At 42.2% G+C, this 17,724-nt stretch overlaps 1 protein-coding gene across 1 annotated transcript in view; it reads left to right on the forward strand.

The window, feature by feature from the left end:
- The window catches only part of POF1B (POF1B actin binding protein), a 1,182,022-nt gene that overhangs the window by 1,119,437 nt on the left and 44,861 nt on the right, over positions 1 to 17,724 (forward strand). The window contains exon 15 of the mRNA XM_044057755.1: positions 9,415 to 9,534. Coding sequence (XP_043913690.1) covers positions 9,415 to 9,534 — 120 coding nt within the window. The remainder of the gene's footprint in view (positions 1 to 9,414; positions 9,535 to 17,724) is intronic.

Below are 17,724 nucleotides of genomic sequence, written 5' to 3' on the forward strand. Positions count from 1 at the left end.
GCCCACGACGTAGCAGCCTGTTCGTCCTGTGCTTCTTTCAACCGACGAACGCTTAGACGTCGGTCGGAGTATGCAGAACAGTTTTTCGGTTCTGATTTTGCATACATCATGCCGTCGGATCCTCCGACTACGCATTCTGCCAAAAAACGCAAAGAAAAAGACCGACACTCGCGGTCCGCGGTTTCGGCCGAAACCATGGTTAAGCAAACCGCAAGTGTCTCGGTTTCGGCCGAAACCGAGAAAACTGATCAAAATATAGCTGAATCTATCTCTACCACTGAGGTCCCTGCTAACACGCTTGAATCGGCCTCAGAAATTTTACCCACTACGGTGCTTACCACTGACTTATCAGACACCATTCCCTTGGATGTCTCTACCCCAGCACGTGGTGCTGCTAGGCCTCCAGCAGCCATGTCCATTAAGGCCTTCGCCAGGGCTAAAGCAGCCAAGACTACTAAAACAGTGCCTGTTAAACCCCCCTCAACCAGGCCCTGCTCCAGTTCTCAAATGCTTACTTTGGCAGAAGATTTAATTTCATTAATTAGAGGATCTCAATCTCACCCAGACAGGGCCTCTCAGCCCCAGAGAAGAGGCCTAGGGCAGAGCCCCATGAGCCAGTGTCCTCTGATGATTCTGCTGATGAATCAGACATTACTGACCAGCCAGAGGCTCCTTTCTCCAATTTTGAAGATTCTGATGCTGAAGAATCCATTCCAGCTGCTTCCCCACCAGAAGAATTCTCCTTTGGGGAAACCTTGCATACCATGCGAGAACAGTTCCAATGGCAGCAACAGGATTTTTCAGACTCCAGGAAAAGACTTAGGACCTTTCTGCACCTTCCACAGCACAGGCCCTTAGCTATACCTCCTGTTCTCTCTGTGGTGGATGATGCTTTCAATGATGTCTGCTCCGCTCCAGATTCTTTACCCCAGCCCCTGCCAAACCAGACAGATTTTACAGGGTGCCAGATACTCATCACCACCTTTACAAGGCCCCTCTTGCAGACCCGAAACTATTTCCCAGGGTCCCAAGGCAGTAGCCGCGACCATAGCTAAAAACCCTGTTCCTTCTGAAAGGGAAGCAAGGTCATTAGACAGATGGGGTAAAAAGTTTACACTTCAGCCACTCTCTCAGCTAGAGCTTTAAACTGTCAGTTTCACATGATACAATACCAAGAGTTTATGCTTGATCAGTTAACTAAAAAGCTAACCACTGATGAATCTCTTGATAAGAAATATGTATTAGAAATGGTAAATAACATACAGCAAGTTAGTAACCACTCTTTAAAATGTGGCTATGATGCACTGGAGGCTTCATTTAGATCAGCCATGACTGGCACTGTAATTAGAAGGCATGCATGGCTAAAGGAGCAAGCTTTACCGGATCATGTTAAATCTAAATTGCTAGATGCTCCTATGGATAAAACAAGTTTGTTTGGTACACCTGCCCAGCAGGTTATGAAGAAAATGGAAGAAAAGGCAAAATCAGTCCAGACAGTTAAAGATTTCTTGCAGGTTCAACCCCAAGGTTTAGCAGGAACTGGCCTGCCAAAATTGGTCCTTTCCTGACTCCACAAGACCTCAAAGGGGCAGGAATAGACGTTCCAGAGGCAGAAACCAATCCAGAGGAGGTGCCTACAGAGGACGACAGTGGCAAGGTAACAACAGAGGCACAGACTCAACACCTGCCACTACATCAACACAGCCACAGTGACTTAATCCTAAACCCGCCTACCAGGGAACAGATAGCAGCTCCTCTAGGCGGAAAGCTAACCTTATTTTCAAAAAACTGGCACCACATAACAAAGGACAAGTGGATTTTACGAACCATAGATCAAGGTTACCGGTTCCACTTCCACACTTTACCAGACAAAAGAGGAATGCCAAATCTACCTCCAAATCAAAAGACAGAGGCTCTACAACAGATAATGGAGTTAGCAAACATGAGAGCTGTGGAGAAAGTGCCAACAGCAGAGCAAGGAAAGGGGTTCTACTCCAGACTATTCCAAGTTCCAAAAAAGGAAAAAAGTTGGAGACCAATTCTAGACCTGTCCACCCTGAATACTTACATCATTGTCCCAAAATTCAAAATGCTGACCTTACAGCAACTTCTTCCCATGCTGGGCAAGGAGTGTTGGCTGGTAACTCTAGATCTCAAGGAGGCATACCTGCACGTCCCCATTCGACCAATCTGCAGAAGATACCTCAGATTTCTTGCAGGATCAGAGCACTATCAATTCTCAGCATTGCCCTTTGGCTTATCTACTGCGCCCAGAGTTTTCACAAAATGCCTGGCATCAGTAATCGCCCATTGCAGACTACAGGGAATTCAAATTTATCCATACCTGGACGACTGCCTGATACAAGGAGACAACAAAAGCAAGCTGACAACAGATTTACAAAGGGTCATTTACTTGCTTCAAGCACTGGGATACACAGTCAATTTACAAAAGTCAAGACTGATACCATCCCAGACAAGGACTTTCCTGGGAGCGAAATTGGACACAGTAAGACAAATGGCATTCCTAACTACAGAAAAACAAAAAGAACTCCCTCTTTACTTCTTGGCACTAACAAAACTGAACAAGTTAACAGCAAGAAAGGTACTGCAGGCCTTGGGTTTCATGGCATCATGCATATTCTTGGTTCCATTTGCCAGACTACATATGAGAAAACTACAGTGGTACCTAAAGAATTTATGGCCCCAACACAGACACAGCCTAGAAACGGAAATCCCACTAATACCATGCTTAAAACAGGAATTCCTATGGTGGGCTCAGGCATGCCAGTCAAACCCAGGCCTGCCCTTTCGCAAGGGTCAAGCAAGCCAGACCCATCACAACAGATGCTTCAGACCTAGGATGGGGGGCGCATATGCTGGACAAATGCGTGCAAGGATTGTGGACACAGGACCAACTTCACCTGCACATCAACCTAAAAGAAATGCTGGCAGTAAAACTGGCAATCCAAAAGTTCAGACCATTTCTCAAGGAGGATCACTTGATGATAAGGACAGACAACACCACAGTCATGTGGTACATCAACAAACAGGGAGGCACTCATTCTTACCCCCTATGCAGAATGACTTTGGAGCTGTGGACCCTGGCACTCAGCTACAACATCCAGTTACAGGCAATATTTGTGCCAGGAAAAGAAAACTCTCTAGCAGATATGTTAAGCAGGACCGCATCGGATGCCCACGAATGGCAGCTGCACCCGGATATCTTCAAGACCATCTCGAAGAAATGGGGAATGCCTCAGATAGATCTATTCGCATCACCTCTCAATCACCAGCTCAAAAAATTCTGCTCAAGGACATTCCACCCACTAGCATGGAAAGTGGACTCGCTCTCCTTCAGCTGGAAAGGCCTAACAGCATATGCATTCCCACCTCTTCCCTTGATACACAAAGTACTACTAAAAATCAAGGAGGAACGTCCAAGGATAATCCTGATAGCTCCAAACTGGCCAAGACAGCATTGGTACCCACTGCTGAGGAGCATGTCTCGAACAATATGTGGCCAATACCCTGATGCCTTTGATGCTAACTCAGAACAACTTCAGCACCATGCATCCAAACCTAAAAACGCTGCAACTGACTGCATGGAACATCACATAGCAGCTGCTAATACAGAACTTTCACAAAGAGTTAAAGACATTATTCTTGAAGCACGCAGGCCTTCAACTAGAAGGAATTATGCTGGGAAATGGAAAAGGTTTGTCATTTGGAGTTCTGAAAGAGGAAAAGATGTATCAAACATAGATATGCCTAACATTCTGGAGTATCTGGCGAACTACTTCATTCAGGCCTGTCCTACTCCTCCATCAAGATTCATGCATCAGCTATTTCAGCAGAATACAGCTTTGATCCACCTGTTTTTCACACCCTTTGCTCAGGCAGTTCCTCAGAGGAATCAAGAATGTAAAACCTCCAAGGAAACCACCATTGCCAGCTTGGGACTTGAACTTTGTGCTAGAAAAATTGACACTATCACCTTTTGAACCAGCAGCAACAGCAGACCTACAACACCTGTCATGGAAAACTGCTTTCCTACTGGCAATTACTTCAGCAAGGAGGGTTTCAGAACTACAGGCCTTAATGGCAGTGCAACCCTTTCTAATCTTCCACCAAGATAGAGTGTCCATGAGGACTAATCCTACATTTATGCCTAAGGTGGTATCCAGAGTGTCTTTAAACCAGGCAATCCACCTACCTACCTTCTTTCCCAACCCACAAAACAGAGGGGAAATAATACTGCATACCTTGGATGTACATAGACAGCTACGCTACTACTTGGACAGAACAAAGAATAGCAGAAAGACTGACCAACTTTTCGTAGCCTATGCAACAGGAAGGGAAGGAAAAGCTATTTCCAAACAGACAATCTCCAAATGGATAGGAAATTGCATACGATTCTGTTACTCCTTCCATGGAAAACCAATTCCACAGAACATAAGACCTCATTCTACAAGGGCAACAGCCACTACCACAGCCTTCTTACGAGGAGTGGCTACCAAAGACATTATTGAGGCGGCTACTTGGACCTCCGTGCATACATTTGCCAAGCATTATAATTTACCTCTATATTCCAGATCCCGAGCAGGGTTTGCCACTGCTGTTCTGCAAGGGATCCTAAATACACCATAATCTACTTTTATCCTCCTCCCTAGTTGGCTATGGTATTCTACCCAGTTGTTATGACTGCAGATGCATCCATGAAGGACATAGTACAGTTTTGTACCTACCATAAATGTAGATGTCCGAAATGGATAGCATCTGCAGTCAGGATTACCCTCCCTCCTTCCCCTCTGTGGTACTCCTAGGGTGTTTACCCTTCTAATAGCTAGCTAGTGGGGGGATTTCTTTCATGGTGTATTTGTTTGTATTTATGTACATACATGCTTATTTTTGTGTTTACCTCTATCTTTTGGAAACATTGGCATCTATCCAAAATTTTTAGCCTTCTTTAGGGCTTCTGGCATCTGGGGCAAGAAACACTGAAGAAAATGGCGTTGGCTGATGCTTTTATACCCGAAGACCAACAGAGATGACGTCGGGTGAAGTGCGACATCAGCCGAAGCCGGACCCGGACTTTGGAATCCGGCCGACTGAAGGGCTGCCTGACGACAGGACAACCCAGTTGTTATGACTGCAGATGCTATCCAATTCGGACATCTACATTTATGGTAGGTACAAAACTGTACTTTATAGTACCTGGTTCTGCCAGCATTTATAAAATTCCCCTGAAAGAGAAAAACATTCCTGAAGATCAGAAGCATCAGCTCTTCTTAAAATCCAAGGTAAACCCAATGTGTGCACTGAGATCGGTCACTCTGAGCTGTTGATTTCTCTAGTGCTTACCTTGCTCATGTTCATTATCAGCTTTATCCTGAAAGGGTCATATCACAGCCCTGGTCAGGTTGGAGTGTAATCAGGAAATTAATACACTTTTTTCCTCCTCAGTTTTCCCCAAACTGCAGCAGCTTTTATGAATGAACCACACAATGAAGGATGACTAAGGGGCGGGGCTACAGCCACAGATATTGCAGGTACCTAAAGCTAGCTATGTTAGTTTTAGTAGAGATAATGTCTATCAGTAAGGTTTAACTAAGCCAGGGGCACTATGTCAGTTGTAAAATATTTAATGGAATTGTGAAGCCTGTTACTTGATAAAAGACTGTTACTATAGCTATATACACATTTTAATTTTAAAGGAGATATAAATGTGTTATTACCCACCCTGTTTAAATATTCAAGATTGCTGTACTAGATTTTTTTTTTGGTTTTACAGATCTATTACAAAATATCAAAATAAAATAACTTGCTGTAGTTGGGGGTCCCCCAGTGACTGCAGGGTTCGCTGGTGCCTAAAGTTGGGTATGATTGTATCTTACATTAAGAAGTGTCAAGAAGAATTTATAGTGATGCTCCAAAAACATAACAAAAGTATGCTTCCCAAAATAAGTACTTCCCAGAAATGTTATCAGAAATACCAGCCAGCCATTTGGGATACACATAATAAAATGTAAAAAAAAAAAAAAAAAAAAAAAACTGTGTATATGTAACATGTACTGAATGAGACTTCAATGTGATCAACATAGTCGTGGCCCAGTGGATAGCATTGCTACCTCACAGCACTTAGGTTTCCAGTTTAGTTCTTGGCTGGGATGGCTTCTGTGTGGTGTCTGCACATCATGTCTGAGTTCATGTGGGTTTTTGCTGGATTCTCTGGTTTCCTCCCACATCCCAAAGACATGCCAGTGGTGATTGCTAGTCCTGCTAATTCCTGTGAGAGTGTGTGTGTGTGTGTCTACGTGTGCATGTGCTAAGTGTATGTAGATGTGTGCTTGTGCTGAGTACATGTGCCGTACCCCAGTCATAATTAGTTTCACTGCCTTGCAATTAAGACTACAGTTGCTTTGCAGTTCTCCAGTTAGATGAAACATGTCATGACAGAATTAATGAAAAAAAAAAACCTGCAGTGCCCTCCAATACATAAGTACTGTTTAAAGGTGAATTCAAAACAAGAAGTCAGCATTGAAATAGTTTTGTTACAAGTGCTTCAGCCTTCTTTGATGATCCTGGCTCAGAACATAGATTAGTAAAAATCAGCACAATAATATTTAAAACAGGCTGCCCTCTGACATGCTGGCACTTGAAATGCTGAGTGCTGAATCTGAAAACCAGACTGAAATCACAAAGGAATGATTCTCGAAAATCGCACTTCTCCTTTAAACTTTTTGTAGGCGGCAAGCCCCCTACACACCCCCCCCCAAACATATATACAAATTCTGAGATGGACATAACTCAGAGAAATGGCATCTAAGACTTGGTATATGCAAGTCCATTCTTTCAGCCATTCGGTCTACATATTTCATGGCTCAACATTTCATATGGTTACGGTTAAAAATTGGTATAAGTATTCTTTTTATTATAAAAGTGAAGAGTGCATAATAATCGTAAGTCTTACATTTTAAACATTTTATTATGCTTTTCACATACAGTAATACATGATTCTCATACAGTCCCGAACGAAATACTGCAGGAGCAAAAGGACGACTCCTACTGGTTTCATCATTATGATTATGACTGCTTTATACACATAATATGCTTTGACTTTCTTACTAAATTTACTGGAATACAAATATAGAAAAAGACAAGAAAAATGTTAAACAGCTCATTCAAGCAGAAGCTAAAAGGCAGTTTTGCTTGGAAGAAAAGAAAAAAAAAAACCTTTGTTGACTTTTCCTTTCTTTCAGTTAAATAAAAGCCAATGAATGTACTCTCCTAGCAGTCTATGTAACTTAGAAAAGAATGTGTACTTGCTTCTATCCTGCAATGAGTGATGTTCCTAGTTTGTAGTTGTTGGAAGTGTGTGTACACCAGAACACCAGAAGAGCAGTTATTAGATAAAGACTGGACTCTTGAGTCACTGCAAATAAATGTGCTAATTTGCCCAAACCTCGGCAAATTCAAACCAGTGTATAACTGGAAATGTAGAGAAATACTGAGAATATTTTTCAATCAAATGGATTAAATCTATGCCCTTCTTTGATTCATGCTAATAATGTAATATAAACAAATTTTCTTATGTCATCAGAGAAACTGCAACTAAGAAGAAGGTGCAAATAAAAGTATAGCTTAGCTGTCAGCCGTGGTTTCTCTGACCACATATTTGTGTCTGTAAGAACTTTTGCCTATTTGCCTATCTGTGGGTTTCTAAAATCTCAACTAGACATCCCGTAAGTCATTCAGCAACACCAGGCATTCAAGTACAAATAGAGATGATGAAATGAGCTGTAAGGGAGCTTTGTATACCCTGCTCATTTTCAAACACAAATCAGCCAAGAAAGGAGAACGGCGAACTCAGTTCTATAAAATAAACATCTACTAAACCATGTACATATTTTGGGTGCTTTATAAACAGCATTCAGTACATGGGTTGCTCCCACATGTGCCAAATTTGTCAGGTATGGCTGTCATAAAATGAATTCTGGAAAACGGTATATAATGTAGGAGGTGCTGGAGCCCCCCCCATATGGAAGATGTGAATCTTCCACACAGACAAAGATGACCATAGTGTCTTTTTGATTCCACTGAGCACTGTTTTGGCTATTGGGCAATGACATGTGACAACTTGCATCCCTAACATATAATACTGCTTTCCTACATGCCCATTAACAGTATGTTTGGGATATTTGTCTGATTTATTAGGGATCCTCATCTTTGAGCTTATATTAGTCTGAAACATTTTTAGTGTATATATAACCAATAATTTGCACGTAACAATTTGTAAAATATTCTCGTGCAAAACCTGTTTAAAAATTGTGGTTTTCTACATATCCTTTTGTAAAGAATTTTATTAAATTATTGGTTCTTACTTTTTCTTTACAAGACACAGGTGCCATTGCCTTTTTCAGTACACATACAGAGTCATTTTTTGTAAATGCATCTCTTGATTAAAATACACTTTTTTTTATATTTCTTTCCTCTGAACTTGCACCTTTGTGGCAGTGAATTGTGTTTCATACACACCCATGTACCCATACATATGCTGTGAGCATGCACATCAGCAAACACACACACATTCACGTACTACATATCACACACACTTTCTCTAAGCACCTACTGTACCCATATTTTATTTTATTCGCCTTCTGCAGTCTATCAGTGAGCCACCAATTTGGGTTGATTAGTGGTATAAGGTGGTTTTAGAGAGCTGCTTATATGAAGAGTATATATAAAAACATATAATTCCCACTTTAAGTAAAGGAAACATTCAATATTATATTTTAGCAGATAAGTCCACAAAAATACGCATCGATTTTCAGAAATGGCCAAAACATTGGCCCGGTTAAATGACTTCTTCAAAATTACTGTGTGTGCAAGCGAATCAAACCTATGGCTATGAGATGAAACTGATTAGCAGCTCACATCCTTAGTCTGTGGTGTGATACTACCACTCCAGCATGTAACAAACTGTAGTCGTGTTTGACAAAAGGTTCAGTTTAACTAGATATATAGCAACAGCCACCCATGTTCTGAAGACGTTTTGTTAAAATCATTTGACTATGGCCATCCAGTGGTAAACAAAAGTATTGCCAAGGTGATTTCAATGCAACAAAAAGCTTTTTTTTTTTTTTTGCTTATTTACAGCTGTGTTAAGGGGAATTATTTCTAGAAAGTAAAAAATAAGTGGTTTGTTGCAGTAAGATTAAGACTGCTGGATTTTTTTCTGGGCCTTCTCTTGTTATGTATTTTTACATCTCTGGGTTATGCAGCACTCTGCCTATTGTGGGTCCATAACTTAATTCCTTTTACACTGAATGTTGTGATATTTAAAACTAAAAATATTTTAAGAACTTAAGTTTTGCTATGTTTATCCCATTATTAATATTTTTGCATAAACTTCAGCTGTCAGGACAGGGTTCAAGCCCATCGTTCCAAAACAAGGCAGATGAGATTTCTCGCCACTACAAGGATATGATCGACAAACTGCGAGAAGAGAAAGAAAGGGAGATTACCACCCTGAGGGTATGTATATCAGAGGTTTTGTTACTTGTTTTATGTTAATGTGTCTATCTCTCTGGATAAAAATGCTTTTGTCAATTGTCATGCTTCCATCTAACACTGCCTGTTACTGGTTTGTTGCTTTGTCATACCTATACCACATTTTTTATTTATTCATTTTTTATTGATCATACTATTTCTTCTGCATATTCTCCTTCCAGGTAATATATATATTACAGTCAATGCTTTATGCAGGGTAGTACCTTTTGTCAACATCCAGACCTGTATGAAAAATCTTGTTCTGAATGTATCCATTGCCTTTGTTTTGACTGCCCTTGGGAGAAGCATAGGCATCAGATGTTCATCATGCATATAGCTGCAGTCATAACAGATGGGTTTTCCCGCCGTCAGGCAGGTCCTCAGCCGGCCAAATTCCAAAGTCTAGGTCCAGCATCAGTTGTCATCGCTTCTTCCCTGACGTCAGTGCGACAGGGGTATAAAAGAACCAGCCGAGGCCATTTTCTTCAGTCTTTCTTGCCGCGCGGTGCCCGAAGCAGAAGCAGTTCGCAAGTGCCGGTCGGCCAGCTCCTGAGATTACAAATTTCTGCAACCGAAGTCTTCTTGAAAGCTAAGTACCCCGTTGGGGAAACTTTTCTTGCCTCACACCGATGTCAGACAAATTTAATAATTGTATTTCATGTGGGAAGCAAATACCGCATAAGGACTTTCATTCACTCTGCATTCCTTGCTTAGGCCCACACCACGACGTCTCGGCCTGTCATTTTTGTGCTACATTCAACAAACGCACCATTAAGCATCGGGCGGAGTTCGCCCAGCACTTTTTTGGCAAAGAATTTAACTACATAATGTCGTCTGATATCCAGACTCCAGTTTTGACTAAAAGACGCAAAGATAAGGACCGACACACGAGGTCCGCGGCCTCTACCGACACCACACCAAAGCCGACTACAGGTGCTCCGGTACTCAGCGAGGCACCTACACAGCCCCTGACTACCGACGACACTTCATTGGCGTTGTCTTCTGTACCCGAGGTCACAGGCTCTTCAGCCCACACCCCAACTACAGATACCAAAGCCACTCTTGGCGGTGAAACTCAAAGAGTTTAGACAGGTCTGCCTCCTCTCAAAGTGTCTTCAGGCCTTCCTCTTCTTTTTCCATCAAGGCTTTCGCTAAGTCTAAGACAGCCATGCATTCTAAAAAACAAACCCCACAGGGCCCTTCTCAAGGCCCCCTGCCTAAAAAGCAGATGCTCAAAATGGCTGAGGACTTAATTTCTCTTATCAGGGGTTCTCAACCCCCCCGGAAAAAAGGACCAGAGTGGAGGAAGAATCCCCCTCCTCGGACCAGGCTTCCATTATTTCAGAACATTCTGATGACCAGGAACATTCATACCCCCCTTTTGAAGATTCTGATGCAGAGGAGTCCATTCCCTCTGCCCCCCCCCGAGGATTACTCTTTTGGGGAAACCTTGCATACCTTCAGGGAACACTTCCACTGGGAAGGTCAAGAGTACTCAGACTCCAAGAAAAGGCTTAGGGATTTTCTCTTGCTCCCTCAGCACAGGCCTCTGGCTATACCCCCTGTCTTAGATATCCTTGATGATGCGTATTCGGAGTCCTGCCTTAACCCAGACTCTTTACCTCCAGCCCCAGTCAAGCCTGACAGGTATTACCGGGTTCCTGACTCACACCAATTCCTATACAAAAGCCATGCGGCTGACCCAGAAACTATCTCACAGGTCCCCCAGGGAATTAAGGCCTCCACTGCTAAAAATCCTTTACCTTCAGAGAGGGATTCCAGAGCTTTAGAAAGGTGGGGGGAAAAAGGTATACACCTCGGCCACCTTATCCATGAGGGCATTAAACTGCCAGTTCCATACGTTAAAGTACCAACAGTTTCTGTTATCATAGTTGAGAAGCAAAATGTCACAACCTGAACAACCAGATTTGAAGGAGTTGCAGGATTTGATACATAGTGCAGAACAAGTAGGTAAACATACCCTGCAATGTGGTTTTGATGCTTTAGAGGCCTCATGTAGAGCTGCTGTTACAGGATCAGTCATATGTAGACATGCTTGGCTCAAAGAGCAAACCTTACCAGGTCATGTCAAAGCTAAATTACTGGATGCACCTCTGCAAAAAGATGTATTGTTTGGTGTTAAAGCTGAGGAGGTATTAAAGAAAATGGAGGAAAAGGCAAAAGCAATGCGAACAGTAAAAGATTTCCTACAGGTACAACCTCCACGTTTCAGTAGAAATTGGCCTTCAAAAAATTGGTCCTTTCCAGCCACAGACGGACCCCAAAACGGTAGATACAGGCGCCCGAGGGGTAGAGGGCAATCTCAAGGATCGTTTAGAGGCAGACAATGGCAAGCACCTACCCAAAGAGGTAGTGAGGATAGTTCACAGCCATTCAGAAAGCAGAACCAATGACTTCCCCTTTGCATGCCAAGCAAGGCTCAAATGGCAGCACCTTTAGGCGGAAAACTGGCATTATTTTCAAAAAATTGGCATATTGTCACAAAAGACAAATGGATCCTGGACATTATAGACAGAGGCTACAGATTCCACTTTCACACCCTTCCAAAAATGAGAGGCATGCCAAACCTGCCACACAATCAAAGGGCAGAGGCACAAAAAAAATTTCAGATCTCATGGACATGAAAGCTATTCAAGAGGTACCTGCACAAGAACAGGGTGAAGAGTTTGGTTCCAGACTATTCCTGGTACCAAGGAAGGGCAAAGATTGGAGACCTATTTTGGACCTATCCATCCTAAACACATTTTTACTCGTGCCAAAATTCAAGATGCTCACATTACAGCAGCTTCTTCCCATGCTGGGCAAGGAGTCTTGGCTGGTAACATTGGACCTCAAGGAGGCATACCTGCATGTCCCAATCAGACAAGATTGCAGAAGATACCTCAGATTTCTTGCAGGTTCAACACATTATCAATTCTCTTCATTGCCCTTTGGCTTATCTACTGCGCCCAGAGTGTTCACGAAATGCCTGGCATCAGTAATTGCCTACTGCAGACTGCAAGGGATACAAATATACCCATATTTGGATGACTGCCTGATCCAAGCAGACAGCAAGCACATACTTCTGAAACACCTGGCTTTTGTAATAAGGTTGTTGAATTCCCTGGGGTACACAGTCAACAAAAAGAAATCAAGGCTAATGCCCTCTCAAACAATAATTTTCCTGGGTGCCAACTTGGATACAAACACCCAGATGGCCTGCCTCACGCCAGAGAAACAAGGGCAACTAACTCAATACTTCAGAAAACTGGCAACTTTCACCAGGCTGACTGCAAGGAAAATCCTGCAGGCTCTGGGATTCATGGCATCTTGCATCCTACTAATCCCATGTGCAAAGCTGCATATGAGGAAACGTCAATGGTACCTGAAAAACCTATGGTCTCAGCACAGCCACAGCTTGGAAACAATAATACCACTAATTCCATGTCTTCAAAAGGAATTTCTGTGGTGGGCTCAAGCATGCCAAACAAACACAGGTCTCCCATTCTGCAAGCCTCAAGCAAGTCAAACCATCACAACAGACGCCTCGGATTACGCCTGGGGGGGCACACATGACAGATCGGTGCATTCAGGGCAGATGGTCTCAAAAGGAAAAGCACCTACACATCAGTCAAAAGGAAATGCTAGCAGTAATAAATGCTATTATAGCTTTCAAAGACCTGCTGCATCCAGGCCAGCTATTGATGAGGGCAGACAACACCACAGTAATGTGGTACATAAACAGGGAGGAACCCACTCATACCCCCTTATGCAGGCTAGCCTTGTCTCTTTGGAACATGGCTCTAGAATTGCAAATTGAGCTTCAAGCACAGTTCCTGCCAGGCAAGGAAAACACGCTGGCAGACAACCTAAGCAGAAATATGACAGATCCACACGAATGGAAGTTGCATCCTCAAGTTTTTTCAAAGATAATTCAAGCATGGGGAAGGCCAGACATAGATCTCTTTGCCTCCCACAGAAATCACCAATTGGCAAAATTCTGCTCAAGGACCTTTCATCCACAGGCCTGGAAAGTGGACGCACTCTTTCAGTTGGACAACAATGACAGTTTATGCCTTTCCACCTCTTCCTCTGCTGCCCAATGTTCTATTAAAAACCAGAGCAGACAGACCAAAGATGATTCTCATCGCTCCAAACTGGCCAAGACAACACTGGTACCCACTCCTGAGGAGTCTAACGCATTCCCCACCATGGATCCTGCCTCTAATGCCTCTTCTACTGACTCAGCAGAACTTCAAAACTCTTCACAGTCAGCTGAAAACACTCAATCTAGCTGCATGGAAGATTCCTTAAAATCACAACAGACCCTACTGTCCAAGGAGGTACAGGAGGTCATTTTGGAGGCCAGAAGACCTTCTACTAGAAAAGCCTAATCCGCCAAATGGAAACAGTTTTGTGCTTGGAATGAGAAAAAGGGCCAGAACCCTGGAATACTGAATTTACCTCAAATATTACAGTACCTAGCTGAGATGCTAAGCAGTGGACTTTCATTCTCTTCCATCAAAATCCATGCCTCAGCCATTTCTGCAGAATACAACACTCCTTTATTCTCTCACCCCCTTTTAAGGCAGTTCCTCAGTGGGGCTAAGAATATAAAACCCCCAAGGAAACAACCAGTGCCTGATTGGGATCTCTATTTCATTCTAGAGAAACTAACTTTGCCTCCTTTTGAGCCAGAACTGCATATTTGTCCTGGAAAACAGCCTTCCTGCTGGCTATCACCTCAGCTCGCAGGGTTTCAGAACTACAAGCCCTCATGGCTGTGCATCCTTTCATCATTTTCCATCAGGACAGAGTTTCCTTACGAACCAATCCTTCCTTTACGCCAAAGGTAGTATCCAGGGTAGCCTTGAATCAGGCTATCCACTTGCCTACCTTTTACCCCAATCCTCAAAACAAAGGGGAGAGACTACTACATTCCTTGGACATTCACAGACAACTATGTTATTATTTGGACAGAACAAAGCCTTTCAGAAAATCAGAGCAACCCTTTGTGTCCTATGCTTCAGGGGCTCAAGGGAAGCCTATTTCCAAACAGACAATCTCAAAATGGATAGCCCACTGCATACGCTTTTGTTACTCTCTTCATGGTAAAACTGTACCTGCAGGCATCAGGTCTCACTCCACAAGGGCCATAGCTACCTCTGCAGCTTTCCTCAGGGGGGTTCCTACCAAATATATTTTGGAAGCTGCCACTTGGAGTTCTGTGCATACTTTCTCCAAGCACTATCACCTGCCTTTATACTCCAAATCTAGAGCAGGTTTTGCCACTGCAGTTTTGCAGGGCATCCTGGCTCCTCCTAGTTCCACCTAGTGCCTACCACCCCTTTTTTAGCTTTGGTATTCTACCCATCTGTTATAACTGCAGCTGTATGCACGATGAACATAGTACAGTTTCGTACCTACCATAAATGTAAATGTTCAAGTGCTAATACAGCTGCAGTCCAGGTTTCCCTCCCTCCTTCCCCTCTGGAACAGGCCTAATGGCTAACACCTCATACAACCTGATTGGGGTATTCTTTTATGGTGTATTTGCTTGCAACTACTGTTTTTGATTATACTGCATTGCATTATTACATAAATTTATGTATTGCCTTCCTTCTGGGGGCACCTGACATCTGGGGCAAGAAAAACTGAAGAAAATGCCGTCGGCTGGTTCTTTTATACCCGTCACACTGACGTTAGGGAAGAAACGACGACAACCGACGCCGGACCTAGACTTTGGAATTCGGCTGACCGAGGACCCGCTTGACGTCAGGAAAACCCATCTGTTATGACTGCAGCTGTATTAGCACTCTAACATCTACATTTATGGTAGGTACAAAACTGTACTTTGTAATGCGTGTGTGATTATTTGTGTCTCAGTAAATCTGTCATCTTCTTTCCATGAGAATGCAGTGGCTACTTCCATTTCAAAGCAAGGACTGAATGGAGCACACTGATTAAGATGTCATGCTAACATTTTACAAATACTGGTGATATATGCTGAGAACAATCCTTAGTAGCCTCTGCAAAGAAATGCAGTGTTTGTATTATAAATCAGTTATTTGGTTAACACAGTCTGTCTGTTTATTCTTTTTTATTAATTTATGTATTTATATATTTATTTATTTAATGTAACCAGAGAACTATGCTGGACTTCACAGTCAATTTTCAGACACAGCCATGAAAGATCAATTAAACAATGACAAAGGAATTATATGTACTGAATGTAATAAAGACATAGGCGTGTGTGTGTGTCATATATAAAGGCAGTGTGACTCAAGCTGCATGGATGAGTCAAGTTGTGCTGCTCTACTGTTTAGTGATTGTAACACGGCTCCTAGCAGACCACATACTTTTCTGTTTACACAAAGACATCCACACATACTCAAACAGGTAGCTGCAGAGAGTCACACACATACACAGACCATTCATACTGTAAATACCTCAGGTGACTGCACAGGAAAGGCTACATAGAGCAGAGATGTACTATATATTGTGGCAGTGCCATATCCAACCACCGTGTGTGATAGTACGTGTCTGATAGCACTGTCTGCCCACACATTCACGTGCATGCACACAAATGGATGTATCTATGAATACTCTTAAGTAAAAACAGTTACTGAAATACTGAGTGCTTTTTGCAAATGCTATTACCAAACTTTTTAAAATAACAGAGACACACACACAAACACACCTAGCTTACCTCTCAACTGTCCAGATTTTCTTAGAATTTCTAGATTTTTTCCCTGATATTTTTCAGCTGTTCTTCATAAAATCTGAGGTTTTCTGCCAAATAACGGTGGATTGAAATCACTAAATAATGTCATACATTTTACTTTCAGACTTCACATCCTTAAGAATATGCATGGTAACACAAATCCTGTTATTCTAGCAATATTGTAACTTTATAAGAGCAATATTTATAATCTGTCCCTATTTTTGGGTCTTTATCCCCCATTATTTTAAACTTTGTCCAGATTTCTGGTGCTAAGAAGTTGATTAGGTGTACATACATACTCGTAAGTGTTCACTATGTCCACATTCCTACCAGCCAGAGGTCATGCACCACAGCCACCACACATGCATACATAGACACTCATGGAAGCACTCAAACACTGTATATTCAACCAACCACACAAATACATACACAAGCACATACAAATATAGTCATACATTCTTTCATATTCATAGTCTACTAGTTACCTGCATCAGCAGAAGGTCAAATTGCTCTCCTTCCCCTGGACAGATTCCCTCCCCCATTAAAATGCACAGGTGCACTCTGCTAACCAGCACTGAACACTCAACCATTTTCTGCACGTCTCTTGAAGATAAATCATGTAGTATGGAATATGTTTCCTCTATATTGCATACGTTTCTTAACTGAGCAGCACATCAGGCTACCTATGAGCTTTATTAGCATAGGCCTCACTTCTTGCTGCTGAATCACACAGTGCTACACTAACAGGCGGTCAATGTAGTAAGAATCAGGACAACCTAATACACTGGGCACCATTCATGGCTTTGTATACTTGACAATATATCTGTAAATGCCACTCGTGATATTAGGCATGCAAATCTCATTAAAATAAATAATTCCATTTAGCAATGCAGATAAAGCTTCCCCAGAAAGAGTAACGCAGCATCGAGACTTTCAAAACATAAATATTTATCAAGTTTACATTCACTTGTATATTAAAAAGCACTAAAATGCTTATCCACTTATTCATCGTACAATTACCTTAATTTCTGGTAAGAGTATTTCCTGTACTTGCTAAGGATGCTAATTCTGGATATGAAGTCAGTGTAAACATTTCTATGTCTACATTGAAAATCCCATATCTGAGTAATCTTAACATCACAAGTCTGAAGCATAAAGCTTTATGTTGTCATCCTTTGAAACTATAAATGCAAAGAAACAGGCTACAGTCACAACTTTGTCCATGAGAATGATTTCAAAAAGGCTTCTTCTCAGTGTAAGTGACTTATATCAGATGAAATCACTTACACCAAATTAAGTCACTTACACCAAAAGTATGTCTTTTGGAATGAGGCCTTCCAGTGTAAACCTGCTTTACAGATGAGCTTTACACTGGAGGAAGTCACTTACTCAGAGAGCACGTTTTTGGAATCAGGGCAGGCTTACATCGAGTAAGTCACTCACACCGAGAA

This window comes from Protopterus annectens, chromosome 15.part0 (assembly GCF_019279795.1).
Source record: "Protopterus annectens isolate FY-2018-M chromosome 15.part0, PAN1.0, whole genome shotgun sequence".
NCBI classification, from domain to species: Eukaryota; Metazoa; Chordata; order Ceratodontiformes; family Protopteridae; genus Protopterus; species Protopterus annectens.